Source organism: Hemitrygon akajei, chromosome 9, assembly GCF_048418815.1.
Source record: "Hemitrygon akajei chromosome 9, sHemAka1.3, whole genome shotgun sequence".
Taxonomy (NCBI): domain Eukaryota; kingdom Metazoa; phylum Chordata; class Chondrichthyes; order Myliobatiformes; family Dasyatidae; genus Hemitrygon; species Hemitrygon akajei.
This window is the reverse complement of record NC_133132.1, coordinates 23,623,229-23,636,698: the sequence shown is the minus strand read 5'-3', so window position 1 is coordinate 23,636,698 and position 13,470 is coordinate 23,623,229. Positions and strand designations below refer to the sequence as shown.

Genomic DNA, 13,470 nt, shown 5'->3' with positions numbered 1-13,470 from the left:
TTAAAGTTGCTTACTCTCTCCAAGACTGATACACCGATAAGGAGTAGCTCCAGTTTCCTTCTCCTGAAATCAGTAGTCAGCTCCTTGGTCTTACTGACATTGAATAAGAGGTTGTTGTTATGACACCACTTAGCCAGATGTTTAATTTCCTTCCTATCTGCTGCTTAGTCACCACCAAACTTATATATAGCTTTGGGGCGGTGCCTAGCCTCACAGTCATATGCATAAAGCAAGTCAAGCAGGGGGCCAAACACACAGTCTTGTGGTGCACCATGCTGATGGTGATTATGGAGGAGATGTTGTTGCCAATCCACTCTGTACATGATTAACTGCTTTACTGTGACACTGACTGGGGCATGAATTCCTAACATTTTCTTGGAGTAGGCTTATGCAGGTTTTTTGCTTTATTTATTCTTCCACAGTATTTATTTTTTTAAATTGAGAAACTGGATTATCTCTAGTACCCATGGTAGGTTTTTATGATGATTCGATAATTTTAAAGTTACTTCTGTTGAAACTAGCTTTAAGTTCTTATTTATTTTTTATTTTTAAAAAATTTTTTTTTATTAGTTTTTCAAAACATTTTACAAAATTAAAAACCCCAAATCCCAATGAGGAGCATTAATACAGAGCAAGGTTAAGCATACAATAACAATATGCTACAAAGGAAGAGAATTTAACAAAAAAAGCACCTAAATTAAAGACAAGTGAGCTTAGTGTCCTCCCCAAGCCCCACAACACAAGAAAAAAACAACAACAACTCCAGACCAACCACCACACAGTATAAAGAGTATAAGTCCGGACAGTCAAACTCCCAGACTGTGAATACACTTAGCAACAGAGGATAATAATGCCTACTACCAGGAAAAAAAAAGGGAGCTGAAAGCAAGGGACCGAAAAGAAGAAAAAAAAAGAAAAAAAAACCCTAGTCAAGAGGAACGTTATGAAAGTACTCGATAAAAGGTCCCCAGACCTTATGGAACTTTAGATCCGAATTAAGAACTGAATAATGAATTTTTTCGAGGTCCAAGCAGGCCATAATGTCGTTAAGCCATTGCGCATGAGTGGGCGGGGCAGCATCTCTCCATCTAAGGAGAATCAAGCGTCTCGCCAGAAGAGAGGCAAAGGATAGTATTCGGCATTTGGTCGGACCCAGACATAAATCTGTCTCGCCCCAAAAACCGAACAGAGCAATTAAAGGGTTGTAGGTGCTGATTCAGAATACCCGATAATGTGGTGAAGACATCTTTCCAGAATTTCTCCAAGCTAGGACAGAACCAGTACATATGGATGAGAGAGGCCACGCCCCTCTTGCATTTATCACAGAGCGGACTAATGCCAGGGTAGAATTGAGATAGCTTAGATTTAGACATATGGGCTCTATGAACAATCTTAAACTGTAAGAGGCAATGGCGAGCACAAAGGGAGGTTGAGTTAACCGATTTGAGAACTGAGTCCCAGCTCTCCTTGGATAAGGAGATATTTAAATCCTGCTCCCAGGCCATTTTAATTTTATCCACAGGGGCCCGTCGTAAGGTTGCTAGTTTATCTCGGATAATTGAAATTAAACCTTTACCTAGTGGATTAATGGAAAGAAATAGATCCATAGCATTTTTCGCAGGCATTTCAGGAAAGTTAGGAATTAAAGGAGCAGTAAAGTGTCGGATTTGGAGATATCTGAAAAAGTGAGCGTTAGGCAGGTTGAACTTAACGGAGAGCTGCTGAAAAGAGGCGAAGCGATTATCAATGAAGAGATCTTCAAAATGTCTAATGCCCTTCCTGTACCAAACATGGAATGCTGAATCGTACGTTGTAGGTAAAAAAAAAAGGTGATTATGTGCGACAGGGCTAGAAACGGAAAACCCCTGGAAACCATAGCATTTCCTGAACTGAGCCCATATACGCAAAGTTCTTATTTATGTAACTCCTTTTATATTCCCCATTTGCCATTGTGAGATTTGAGTATATGACTGGTCTGTGGTTAACAGGTCTCGTTCAAGATCCCAGCCACATTGTGATCACATCCCAGTGTTGACAGTGTATAAAATTGTTCTGTCCCTTCAGTGCTTTTACTCCTTAGTTTCAGTCTAGTTACTTTAAATATGATAGCACCTAATTCCCAAGCATGTACATATTCTTTCTTGTCTTTCATTGCAAACATTTAATCAGCATTTAAGAAGCAATTAATGAGTGTTTGCTAAAATTAGATGTGGATTGTGTAATGGAGATTAAGTTAAGGGGCTTTCTTCAAGACTGTGTTGAAATTGCTGCATGCATTTTATAACAAATCCAAACCTTTCTTTTGAAATATTGAGAAATTGGGGCTTGTTTGATGACTGAAGCTTATTTTTGTTAAATCTCTAGTATCCTGAAACATCATTTAATCATAAAATAATTTTAGCTTTTATAGCAAAGTGTGTCATGTGAATAGAAAATAATTTCAGTCTGTCTACTTTTCTCTGTTTTAGTTGCTCCCACTTTGTACAGTTCTGTATATTTTGGAACAGCACAGCAACAAGCCCTTTGGTCCACAATGTTGTGTCGAACCAATTAAATTAGTAATCAAATGGCCGACTAAATGCCCATCTCCTTACATGCCGTCACATCCATGTGCCTATCCAAAGAAAGTCCCTAATGTATCTGCCTCTACCACCACCTGCAACAGTGCATTCCAGGCACCCACCACTCTGTGTTTAAAATAAAACTTGCCCCTCACATCACCTTTGAAATTACCCCCTCTCACTACCTTAAATATATGCCCTCTGGTATTAGACACTTCAACCCTGGGATAAAGATACTTTCTGTCTACTCCTGGGATCCCGAACCTTTTTTTATGCCGTGGACCATAACATAAGAAATAGGAGCAGGAGTAGGCCATCCGGCACATCAAGCCTGCCCTGCCATTCAATAAGATCATGGCTGATCTGTCCGTAATCTCGGCTCCATCTACCTGCTTTTTCCCCATGACCCTTAATTCCCCTACTATGTAAAAATCTATCCAACTGTATCTTAAATATATTTAGTGAAGAAGCCTCATTTGCTTCCCTGGGCAGAGAATTCCACAGATTCACCACTCTCTGGGAAAAACAGTTTCTCCTTATCTCTGTCCTAAATCTTCTCTCCTGAATCTTGAGGCAATGTCCCCTAGTTCTAGTCTCACCTACTAATGGAAACAACTTTCCTACTTCTATCTTGTCTATCTCTTTCAAAAGTTTGTATGTTTCTATCAGATCCCCTCTCATTCTTCTGAATTCCAGAGAGTATAGTCCCAGGCGACTCAATCTCTCCTCAGAGGTTGACCCCTTTATCTCTGGAATCTGGAATTTCTTTACTCAGAGAGTGGTAGCTGTGTGGAATGAGCTTCCAGTAGAAGTGGTAGAGGCAGGTTCGGTATTGTTATTTAAAGTAAAATTGGATAGGTATATGGACAGGAAAGGAATGGAGGGTTATGGGCTGAGTGCGGGCCAGTGGGACTAGGTGAGTGTAAGCGTTGGCACGGACTAGAAGGGCCGAGATGGCCTGTTTCCGTGCTGTAATTGTTATATGGTTATAACATGGTGAACCTCCTCTTCACTGCCTCCAAAGCCAGTATATCCTTCCTCAAGTATGGAGACCAGAACTGCACACAGTACTCCAGGTGTGGCCTCACCAGTACCCTGTGTAGTTGCAGCATGACCTCCCTGCTCTTGAATTCAATCCCTGTAGCAATGAAGGCCAACATTCTGTTTGCCTTCTTAATAACCTGTTGTACCTGCAAGCCAACTTCTGTGATTCATGAACAAGCATTCCCAAGTCCCTCTGCACAACAGCATTCTGCAGTCTTTCACCGTTTAAATAATAATCTGCTCTTCTATTATTCCTTCCAAAGTGGATGATCTCGCATTTACCAACGTTGTATTCCATCTGCCAGACCTTGGCCCACTCATTTAATCTATCTATATCCCTCTGCGGACTCTCCACATCCTCTGTACAATTTGCCTTTCCACTCGGTTTAGTGTCATCAGCAAATTTTGCTATGCTACGTTCAGTCCCCTCTTCCAAATCATCAATGTAAATGGTAAACAGCTGCGGGCCCAGCACCGAACCCTGCGGAGCCCCACTCACCAATGACTGCCAACTGGAGAAACACCCATTTATACCAACTCTCTGCTTTCTATTGGTTAACCATGCTAATACACTTCTTCCGACTCCATGCATCCGTTTCTTATTTAAAAGTCTCTTGTGCGGCACCTTATCGAATGCCATCTGGAAATCCAAGTATACGACATCCACCTGTTCCCTCTATCCACTGCACTCATTATGTCTTCAAAGAACTCCAATAAGTTTGTCAAACAGGACCTGCCCTTTAAACTCGGAGTTCATGGACCATAGGTTAGGAACCCCTGGTCTACTCTATCTATGCTTCTCATAATCTTATCAACCTCTATCAAGTCTCTCCTCAGCCTCCACAGCTCCAGAGAAAACAACCCGTTTGTCCAACTTCTTGTTATAGCATGTGTCCCCGAATCCAGACGGTAACCTGGAAAACTAATGCACTCTCTCTAAAGCCTCGGCATCCTTCCTATAATGAGATGACCAAAACTGTATGCAATATTCCAGATATGGCCTAACTAGGACATCCAGGTGGTCTTCAAACATTTTTTTTTTGGAGAACAGTATTGTTCAGTGTTTTTCTTATAGTGGACACATGAACAGAGACTTTAGCAAGTTCAAGAGATTTCTGCAGGTTCTGTGCTGTTACCCTTGGGTTCATTTTCACCTCCTTCAGACTTGACGTTTTCTCGATGTGATCTTTGCAGGACACCCACTCTTAGGCAGAGTGGCAACAGTACTGAGTTTTCTCCATTTGTAGACAATTTCTCTTACTGTGGACTGATGAACACTCACATCTTTAGAAATGTTTTTGTAACCTTTTCCAGCCTCATGCATCTCTACAATTCTTCTTCTAAGGTCCTCTGAAAGTTTGATCGAGGCATGGTTCATATACGGTACATTGTTACGAACCCCGTAACTGGGTCATTTACCAGCAAAGATAGAGAGGTCCGTTGAAGTCTGATGGTACTATTTTTAACAGTATTTATTGATAAAAATACACAAAAATAATATCAATGCAAACATACAGATAATATATGTCGTCAATACTAAATCTAAAAGTGTGGGTATAAAAATAATCAATAAGAAATAGCTCTATCGTTGTCTAGGGGGTAATGTATTGTCCGATGGAAATATAAAAGTCACTCAGTTCATGCAGTTCATACAGGCTTCAGCCTTTGGGGACCGCTGGGTTTTCAATTGTTGGAGAGAGAGAGAGAGATTTTAGAACTTGCCAGCTTTTCCTTTTTATGATGTCGATCCTTCGAAATTTCGTTGGTGGCCTCTTCTTTAGCTAAGCCGTTCTTCCGTGGTAAGGCCCCAATCCCAGGCAACGGGAAAGGACGCATGCGAGCCCTCCACTGGCTGTCACTATTAAACGCTGTTACGGGATTTCTAGCGTTTCTCCTGGTGCGTCTAAAGGGGTTGTTCCCCAAACCCTCTTTTATCCTTACGGGGTCTCAGATGTCAATCAGGTTGGGATGATGCAATCTCTCAACCAGCCCACTCTGGTCATTCCCTGAGGGCTTCAATGAATAGTACAGTACTCAATACACAATTCCATCTCCAAGAGACAATGGCCGTTATCCATGGCTTTGTCTTGCTGAGGGGCCAGGACACATTCCAAAAACCTGTGTATTCTGGACGTCTCTCTCTCATTTCCTGGGTCCCAGACCCGAATTAATAGCGATCTTGCGATTCTCGAAAAGGAGGGGGCTACTTTGTACCCTTCGGCCCCTCAGAGTTGTGGCACATTCGTAACAACATATAAATGGATCGATCTTGAGAAGAGCAGGCTCTGTCAGTAACCTGACTTTGTGTGTCTTTTTTTAATAGGGCAGGGCACCTCTCGAACCCATATCTCCAAACACCTGACCCCAAATAGCTTTAGTAGAAGGCATTACCCCAGAGGTTCACATACTGTTTTGAATCCAGACACTGGTAGTTTAAATGGTGTACTCAATATTAATGAGAAGTACAATTGCTTGTGTGTTATTAGTTTGGGTAGATCGTGTTTGTCTACTATTATGGCTTAGATAAAGATCAGACCACATTTTATGTAATAATTGCAGAAGACCAGGTAATTACAGAGTATTCACAAACTTGTTCTTGCAACTATAAATTTCCTTTTTCCCCGTAGCCTGGTTCCATTCCTGTGGAGGGCTCATTGAAGATGAGGTACCATATTACAGCAAGAAAGTTTGAAAAAATAATTGTGCAATAACTCAACCTTGCCTGACAATGAATTGCACTGAGATTGGGCCTGTTGTGAACCTATTGGTTAAAATCATGATTTGACACATCGCATAAAAGACACAAGGTGGAGACTATATTCTGAAGGCAAACAAATTTGAAAAGGATGCTCCACAGTTCCTCGCAATTGACAGCTTTTGTGAGCTTGAAGAAGGACATATACAGTGATTGTTCCTTCTTTCTACTTTTCTCATGGCCATGGTGAGTTTTAGTTGGACAGAATCCACATTGTGATTCAGAGTGTGACTGAAAGAAGACTGTTTAGGAAGACAACTATAGAGATTATCCCCATGCCATTTGGATTTATCCACTTTCTTGAAGGTGCCACAGGAGATCTGTGTAGGAGTTAATTGTTTATCTGCTTCAGTTCAAAGATATAATCCAGATAACTAAGTGGTTGCTGTGTACCTTCCACACTGCTACCACCTTGTAGAAAGTAGTTCAGCTAGTAATTGTTTTTTTCACAGTCCAAATATGAGCTTTATAATGTTATGGCATTTTGCAATTTCATGTTTACACTGCTTGAATTTTTACTGCTGTATAGGTCAATCCTATAACTGGCATTGCTAATACTTAGTGGGTCTTACCTTTTCCTGAATCTCACAATTCAAAATAATGGGGGGTTATACGAGGCGCTTTAAATGCGAGGAGCTTTCACTCTGCACAACACTTCTCCCAGGATAAAAGGGATGTTTTGTGATGTTTTCCCTAACCACTGTCCTGTGAGCTCTGAGCGAATTTCTAGTTGAACTGGATTTTTGATTGTCAAATACAATGATGTTTTTGCATAAAAGGTTGAGCATATACGATAAACACTGCACTCAATGTTGATACCACGGAAACACTACTCCAGTGTGTGGAGGGTATCTCAGGGTGTGTTGTTTAGATAATCCTACAAGCATTATCCAACTTCACAGATGCCAGTAATTTCAAACGTTTTTGATAAGTGGTGTGCATTGTAACATTATGGAAGCCTAGACTAGTAGTGTATAGTTTAAATTTATCCCTGTGCTATTGATATAATGATATAATTGACGAGGGTATGGCAGTGGATGTGGTCTACATGGACTTTAGCAAGGCATTTGACAAGGTCCCTCACAAGAGACTCATCCAGAAAGTCATGAGGCATGGGATAAATGGAACCTTGGCTGTTTGGATAAAAAATTGGCTTAAAGGAAGAAAGCAGACGGTAGTTGTGGAAGGAAAGTATTCTGCCCTGGAGGTTGGTGACTAGTGGAGTGCCGCAGGGATCTGTCCTGGGACCCCCTGCTATTTGTGATTTTTATAAATGACCGGGATGTAGAGGTGGAAGGATGGGTGAGTAAGTTTGTGGATGACACGAAGATTGGAGGAGTTGTGGATGGAGCTGCAGGTTGTCGAAGGTTACCAGAGGATATAGACAGGCTGCAGAGTTGGGCGGAAAATGGCAGATGGAATTCAATCCGGATAAGTGTGAGGTGATGCGTTTTGGAAGGACTAACCAGAAGACTGAGTACAGGATTAATGGTCAGTTACTTAAGAGTGTGGATGAACAAAGAGACCTTAGGGTTCAAATCCATACATCCCTCAAGGTTGATAGGGTAGTTAAGAAGGCCTATGAGATGCTAGGCTTCATTAACAGGGGGATTGATTTCAAGAGTAGAGAGGTCATGTTGCAACTCTACAAATCTCTGGTGAGACCGCACTTAAGAGTATTGTGTTCAATTCTGGTCACCTCATTATAGGAAGGATGTGGAAGCTATGGAAAGGGTGCAGAGGAGACTTACCAGGATGTTGCCTGGTTTGGAGAACAAGTCATATGAAGCAAGGTTAGCAGAGCTGGGACTTTTCTCTTTGGAGCATAGAAGAATGAGAGGGGACTTGAGAGAGGTCTACAAGATTATGAGAGGCATAGATAGGGTGGACAGTCAGTACCTGTTTCCCAGGGCACCAATAGCAAGCACCAGAGGGCATAGATACAAAATTAAGGGAGGGAAATTTAAAGGAGACATCAGGGGTAAGTTTTTTACACAGAGGGTTGTGAGTGCCTGGAATGACTTGCTAGGGATGGTGGTGGAGGCTAAAACATTAGGGGTATTTAAGAGCCTCTTGGACAGGCACATGGATGAAAGAAAAATAGAGGGTTATGGGGTAGTGTGGGTTTAGTACTTTTTTTTTAAAGAGTATATGGGTCAGCACAACATGGGCCTGAAGGGCCTGTACTGTGCTGTAATGTTCTATGGTTCTATAATAAACCTATAATAATCCAGTATGGTGTGTGGCACGTGGCCAAGTGGTTAAGGCATTGGACTAGTGATCTGAAGGTCGTGAGTTTGAGCTCCAGCCGAGGCAGCATTTTGTGTCCTTGAGCAAGGCACTTAACCACACATTGCTCCAGTCCACCCAGCTGAAAATGGGTACTGGCAAAATGCTGGGGGTTAACCTCGTGATAGACTGGCGTCCTATTTGGTGGGGGGGAGGGGGGGAAGTCTGGTACTCTCAGTCGCTTCACGCCACGGAAACTGGCGTAAGCACCGGCCTGATGAGCCTATAAGGCTTGGGACAGACTTCAACTTTAATCCAGTATGGTAGGGACTTTGGTGTTGGACCTGCAGGTTTTTCAGAATATTGAATGTTATTCCATATTGCAGCACACTTAGGATTCACTTTTTAGTTGTTACACAGTATTATAATACGTTTTTCAGTAAATCCAGTGAGGTAGAAGTCACTGTGGGAAACATCAACTGATGAATCAGATGTTGAGCCATTGGGATTTTTAAATGTTTGACGAGTGGATTATCAGTGTTTTGCCATATTGATTAATTGAGGCTTGTAGACTTGGGTTAATTTGTTCTGAATGTTGGATGATTTTCTATTCCTTCATGTAAGTATACACATTCCTCATACCACCAAGACTGAGAGTAGGTGAATTATCCAACCAGTGTCACTGTTGCCTTACTGGCTGGGATAAAAATAATGTAAAGTCATTTGGTTTAAAATCTTAAATGCAACATTTTCTCTTCATTATAGAGATTATTTAATTGTCACTCTACCCAGAAGAAATGAAAATGTAGCCCTTTCAAATCTAATAGTTGAAGTTGAGAAAAGGATATAATTGGACTGTTGAGGCTATGCACTGCATCAGTTGGTTTGCATATTTCCTCCCATGTATATTGAAACATGTTTAATGTTCTGAATATCTAGTTTAATCTGACGAAGGCATCTATTCATCTTTTACACAGATGTAATTGAAATCCCACTCTACTCTTTGTGTTGCCAAGTGTAACAGAAAAGTTTTGCAACAACATTTAATTTGAACTTTATGTTGCAGTATCTAGATGAAGCTCAAGTTCATATCTAAAGCTGGATGATGCAGCGCTTTACCATTTATAGACTTGTTTGGAATGTGTTCCTTAAAACCTTGCACAACTGATCAGATACACTTGATGGGGTAAGATACACTTAATGGGCCAGTGTCCATTTCAGTATTTGAAGAAGTAGCAACTAATTAAAATGATATTCTGATCTTGTCTGCCATTTCCCTTTATATTTTCTTCCAATCCTGAAGCTACCTATCAGTGATTTTTGTACTTACTGACTGTGTTCTGGTGCTTCCTCTTCATGCATAACTCCTCAGACTTGCACATCAGTATAACTTAGATTTATGCAGATGGTCCCCTCTGTACAGCATTCCTATTCTTCTATGTGATAGACTGCTACAGTCTACCTATGACAGAACGGTACAGCACAGAGTCAATTTCTTTGACACACTCTGTATACTTTGGAGCAGCACAGGAGCAAGCCCTTTGGCCCACAACGTTGTGCCAGACCAAGTAAGTGGTCATCAAATGGCCAACTAAACTAATCCATTAACACATTCTAAACGTCAGTGATAAGTCCCTAATGTATCTGTCTATTGAGAGTTGAAGTTGGTTGATCAGAGTCATCCCAAGACTTTTTTTTTACTTTTAATTCTGCAATTGAGTCTTGCTTATAAACTTAGGTTTAAAATTAGGCTGACTGTTTAATGAAAGGCTTTTGGTGAATCTTCAGGTAGAATGGAACAGAAGTATTCTGTAAACTCTGTTTCAAAAACAGAGTATGGATACTTAAATTTTTGCTCTTGACACTGAAGGGCAGGGAATCTTATTGTCCAGTATAGGAGTGGAAATTAGCTGCCTTGAGTTGATTATTTGTAATTTTCATACCTTCATAGTTTAAGAGGTGGGAGTTGAGAAGAGCTGTGTTATAATCACTTGTCACCTCTGCTATTACACTAATCCTGATGAGAGCATTGACCTGATAACGAAGATCTGTTGCACAGTCTAGTTATATTGTTGATTACGCAGTCACATTTTCTTAGTCGTGTGAGTTAGTCTGCTTTCTGCAAGAACTGCTGCGATTGGTGATTGTGATCATTCCAAACAGTCTTGCTGACTGCTTTCTGCTTTGCTGCTGTTGATGGTTTCTGATGGGTTCTTGGGTATATAAAAAAATTGGGTATTACAGGATTTTCATTTTGAACAAGCTCTTCTAACTTTAACTTTCTGTGTTCTACATTGGAACAGCACATTATAGCCTATTTTATTTCATTGCCTTTGTGTTACTCCTTTTGAGTTTGTGTTCTTAGAATGGAACAGATGGATCTCGCCACACCACATACCCATTCTTCCATCAAGAAGATTGAAAAGTTTGTTTTCAACCGCAGATCCAAGTTGGTTTTATGTTTGTGTACTCTATCTGACTCCAGGACAATACCCTTTAACTATTTAATAGCTGTTTTTTAACGTACAATGTCATTTCATGCTGTGACATCAGTCAAGCCAGATTTTTCCCATGGTCTCTCAGTTAAGCTGGCTTCTGGAGCTCGAGGGAGTGAAAGAAGAATACCTTTGGTTGATATTCATTTGGAATCTTATTATTTCAGCATCAATTTCTGTCCATCCTGTTCCTCAGTTGTAACTGATGGCCCAGCTAAAAGTATAACCAATCTGTATCAGTACTGGTCTGCTTCACAGCAAGCCCTGATTTCTACATAGCATTCAACAAAGGTTACAAGCTTGAACTGTGGTGGGCAGATTGGAATAATGGTCAACACTGTAAACCTGAGTTTATGATTCTAAGTAATGAGTTTTTGCGATTGTTTTAAAGAAAATGCTATATTATTTTAAAGTCTTCTTTTTAACGTGAGCTGCCAAATAGACAATTTAGAGCTGCAGAAGTGCTTCTGGATATGGGTCTCATTGGTGGTAATGTTGCCTAGACCTGCTTGATAATATGGGAATCACAAAGCATTTCAGTGTAATGATGCAAGTATGTTTCTATTCCTATAAAGTACATGGATACTAATGTGTTGTAAAGGCTACTGACAAAGTTGCCTCATCCCCATCCAGACTGAAGGAGACTGCCTGACATCAAGTATTGCATGTGTTTGGGAAAAATGACTGGGTGAAGTAGCCAAGAAGAAAATGTATTGAACATGAAATAGCCCCATTAGAAAGGAATATTTTAACCTTGGAGTTCTGGAATATTTTAACCTTGGATGTTCAGAAGGCTGGGTGCTGAGGTTTCATCTGATGGAGTGACAGAATCTCATCTGTCTTTTTCCTCAGGTTTTTCCACTGCTTCCTACTTAAGGGTCCATATTAAAACCCACCATGGTGTCCCTCTTCCCACCTCGCACACTTCTGATCCTTGTGACAGGCGGTGCAGGCCCCAGACTCAGATCATGATTCACAAGCAAACGCAGAGCGGGGAGATGGCTTTTCACTTTGACAGAACACGCTCGTTACAAGGCAAGCTAACTGCCATCATTCTTTGTATTGTGTGCGTGGGCAGAAATAGTTGTATTACATAAATCCTGTTGTAAGTCCTAATTTTACCTGCTGTACAATAACAGTGTTTTATCAGGGAGATGTTGTTATCAATGGTTATATTAATAACTGCAATACATACCCATGAAATCTTTCACTGGGTTGAATTAACCAATCCCAACCAGTCAGAGCATTTGAGTATGGATTAATCTGCATAAAGAGAGCAAGGGATATTGAAAAGAGATTTGAAGTTGTTTACACCACAGTATTTCGTTTTCTTCTCCGCAAGATAATATCCAGGACAGGGAGTTATCATTCAATAAAATGACTAACTATAGCAGGATGGGGTGATAGAAAAGAGGAAAAGAATCAAATTTGCTATCTAAGCTCTAATTTAAAGACAAATGCTGATGGAATTTAATTGGAAGTCAAAAATATTGCAGGTGGTAGAGATTTAAAATAAAAACAAACTGCTGAAAAAACTGAGCATTTTGATAGCATCTGAAAAAAGAGAACAGAGTTGGTGTTTCAGGTTAAAGACTTTTCCCCAGATTAGTATCATGAGAAAGCAAATTTTAAATTGCAGAGCACGAGAGAGAAAACATGACAAAGGAAGTATCCTTGAAAGTGCGAGTCAGAGTTGTTGCTTATGAGATTGCCCACTTCACTTATTAAGGGCAGTTAGAAAGAGAAGAAAAAATGAAGTTCATTGTATAAGTTCTGAAATGCAGTCCACTACAATGGTGAAGGAAGCCAAAAGGAGAATAGTGGAAATGCCTAGCAGATCAGACAACATCTGTCGAAAGAGAAAAACCTTGAATTAGCATTGCAAGTTGATAGCCTTATAACAGAATATAGAACATTTCTTTAGTACATTAAAGAAGCCAAGAGTTTGTCAGAAAACGGTTCCCTCACTGTTTCAGGTAGAAGTAGTTGTTGTATTTTGTTGACACATCTTCTTAACTTTTGGATACGGCTCCTCTGCTTATAATCATGCATTTACTTCTCAACTCTGCCATTTTGAAATGCTAACCTATTATGGAGATGGCCTGATGGGTGGCATGCACTCGTTTACCAAGTTCCTACAGGACAATATCTGCAATGAGTTCAGGCAGAAGAGAAATACGCATTCATTGTGTAGAGGGGACTAAATGCTGTAAGCTTCTAGTCTGGCACCTGGAGAGAAACTTCAGCAAAAATCTAGCTGGCCTTGATATCAAGGGAAGATGATGGGTTGTAGAGTGGGAGGCTAACAGGAAAAGTGAACAGATCAAAATGAGTCTTAGATGAAGAAGTGACTCTGTGTGATGCACATTTTTGTGAAATTCATCAG

General features: G+C 40.5%; 1 protein-coding gene across 4 annotated transcripts in view; it reads left to right on the top strand.

Annotated features, from left to right (window-relative positions):
* patz1 (POZ/BTB and AT hook containing zinc finger 1) overlaps positions 1-13,470 on the top strand; it is a 74,748-nt gene that overhangs the window by 44,668 nt on the left and 16,610 nt on the right. The window contains exon 4 of one of the 4 annotated variants that reach the window (XM_073055632.1): positions 11,937-12,119. The exons of 2 other annotated variants lie outside the window; for them this stretch is intronic. In XM_073055632.1, coding sequence (XP_072911733.1) covers positions 11,937-12,119 — 183 coding nt within the window. Of the gene's footprint in view, positions 1-4,950; positions 5,039-11,936; positions 12,120-13,470 lie in introns of those variants that run through there. One more of the 4 variants, XM_073055635.1, reaches the window with a different exon arrangement.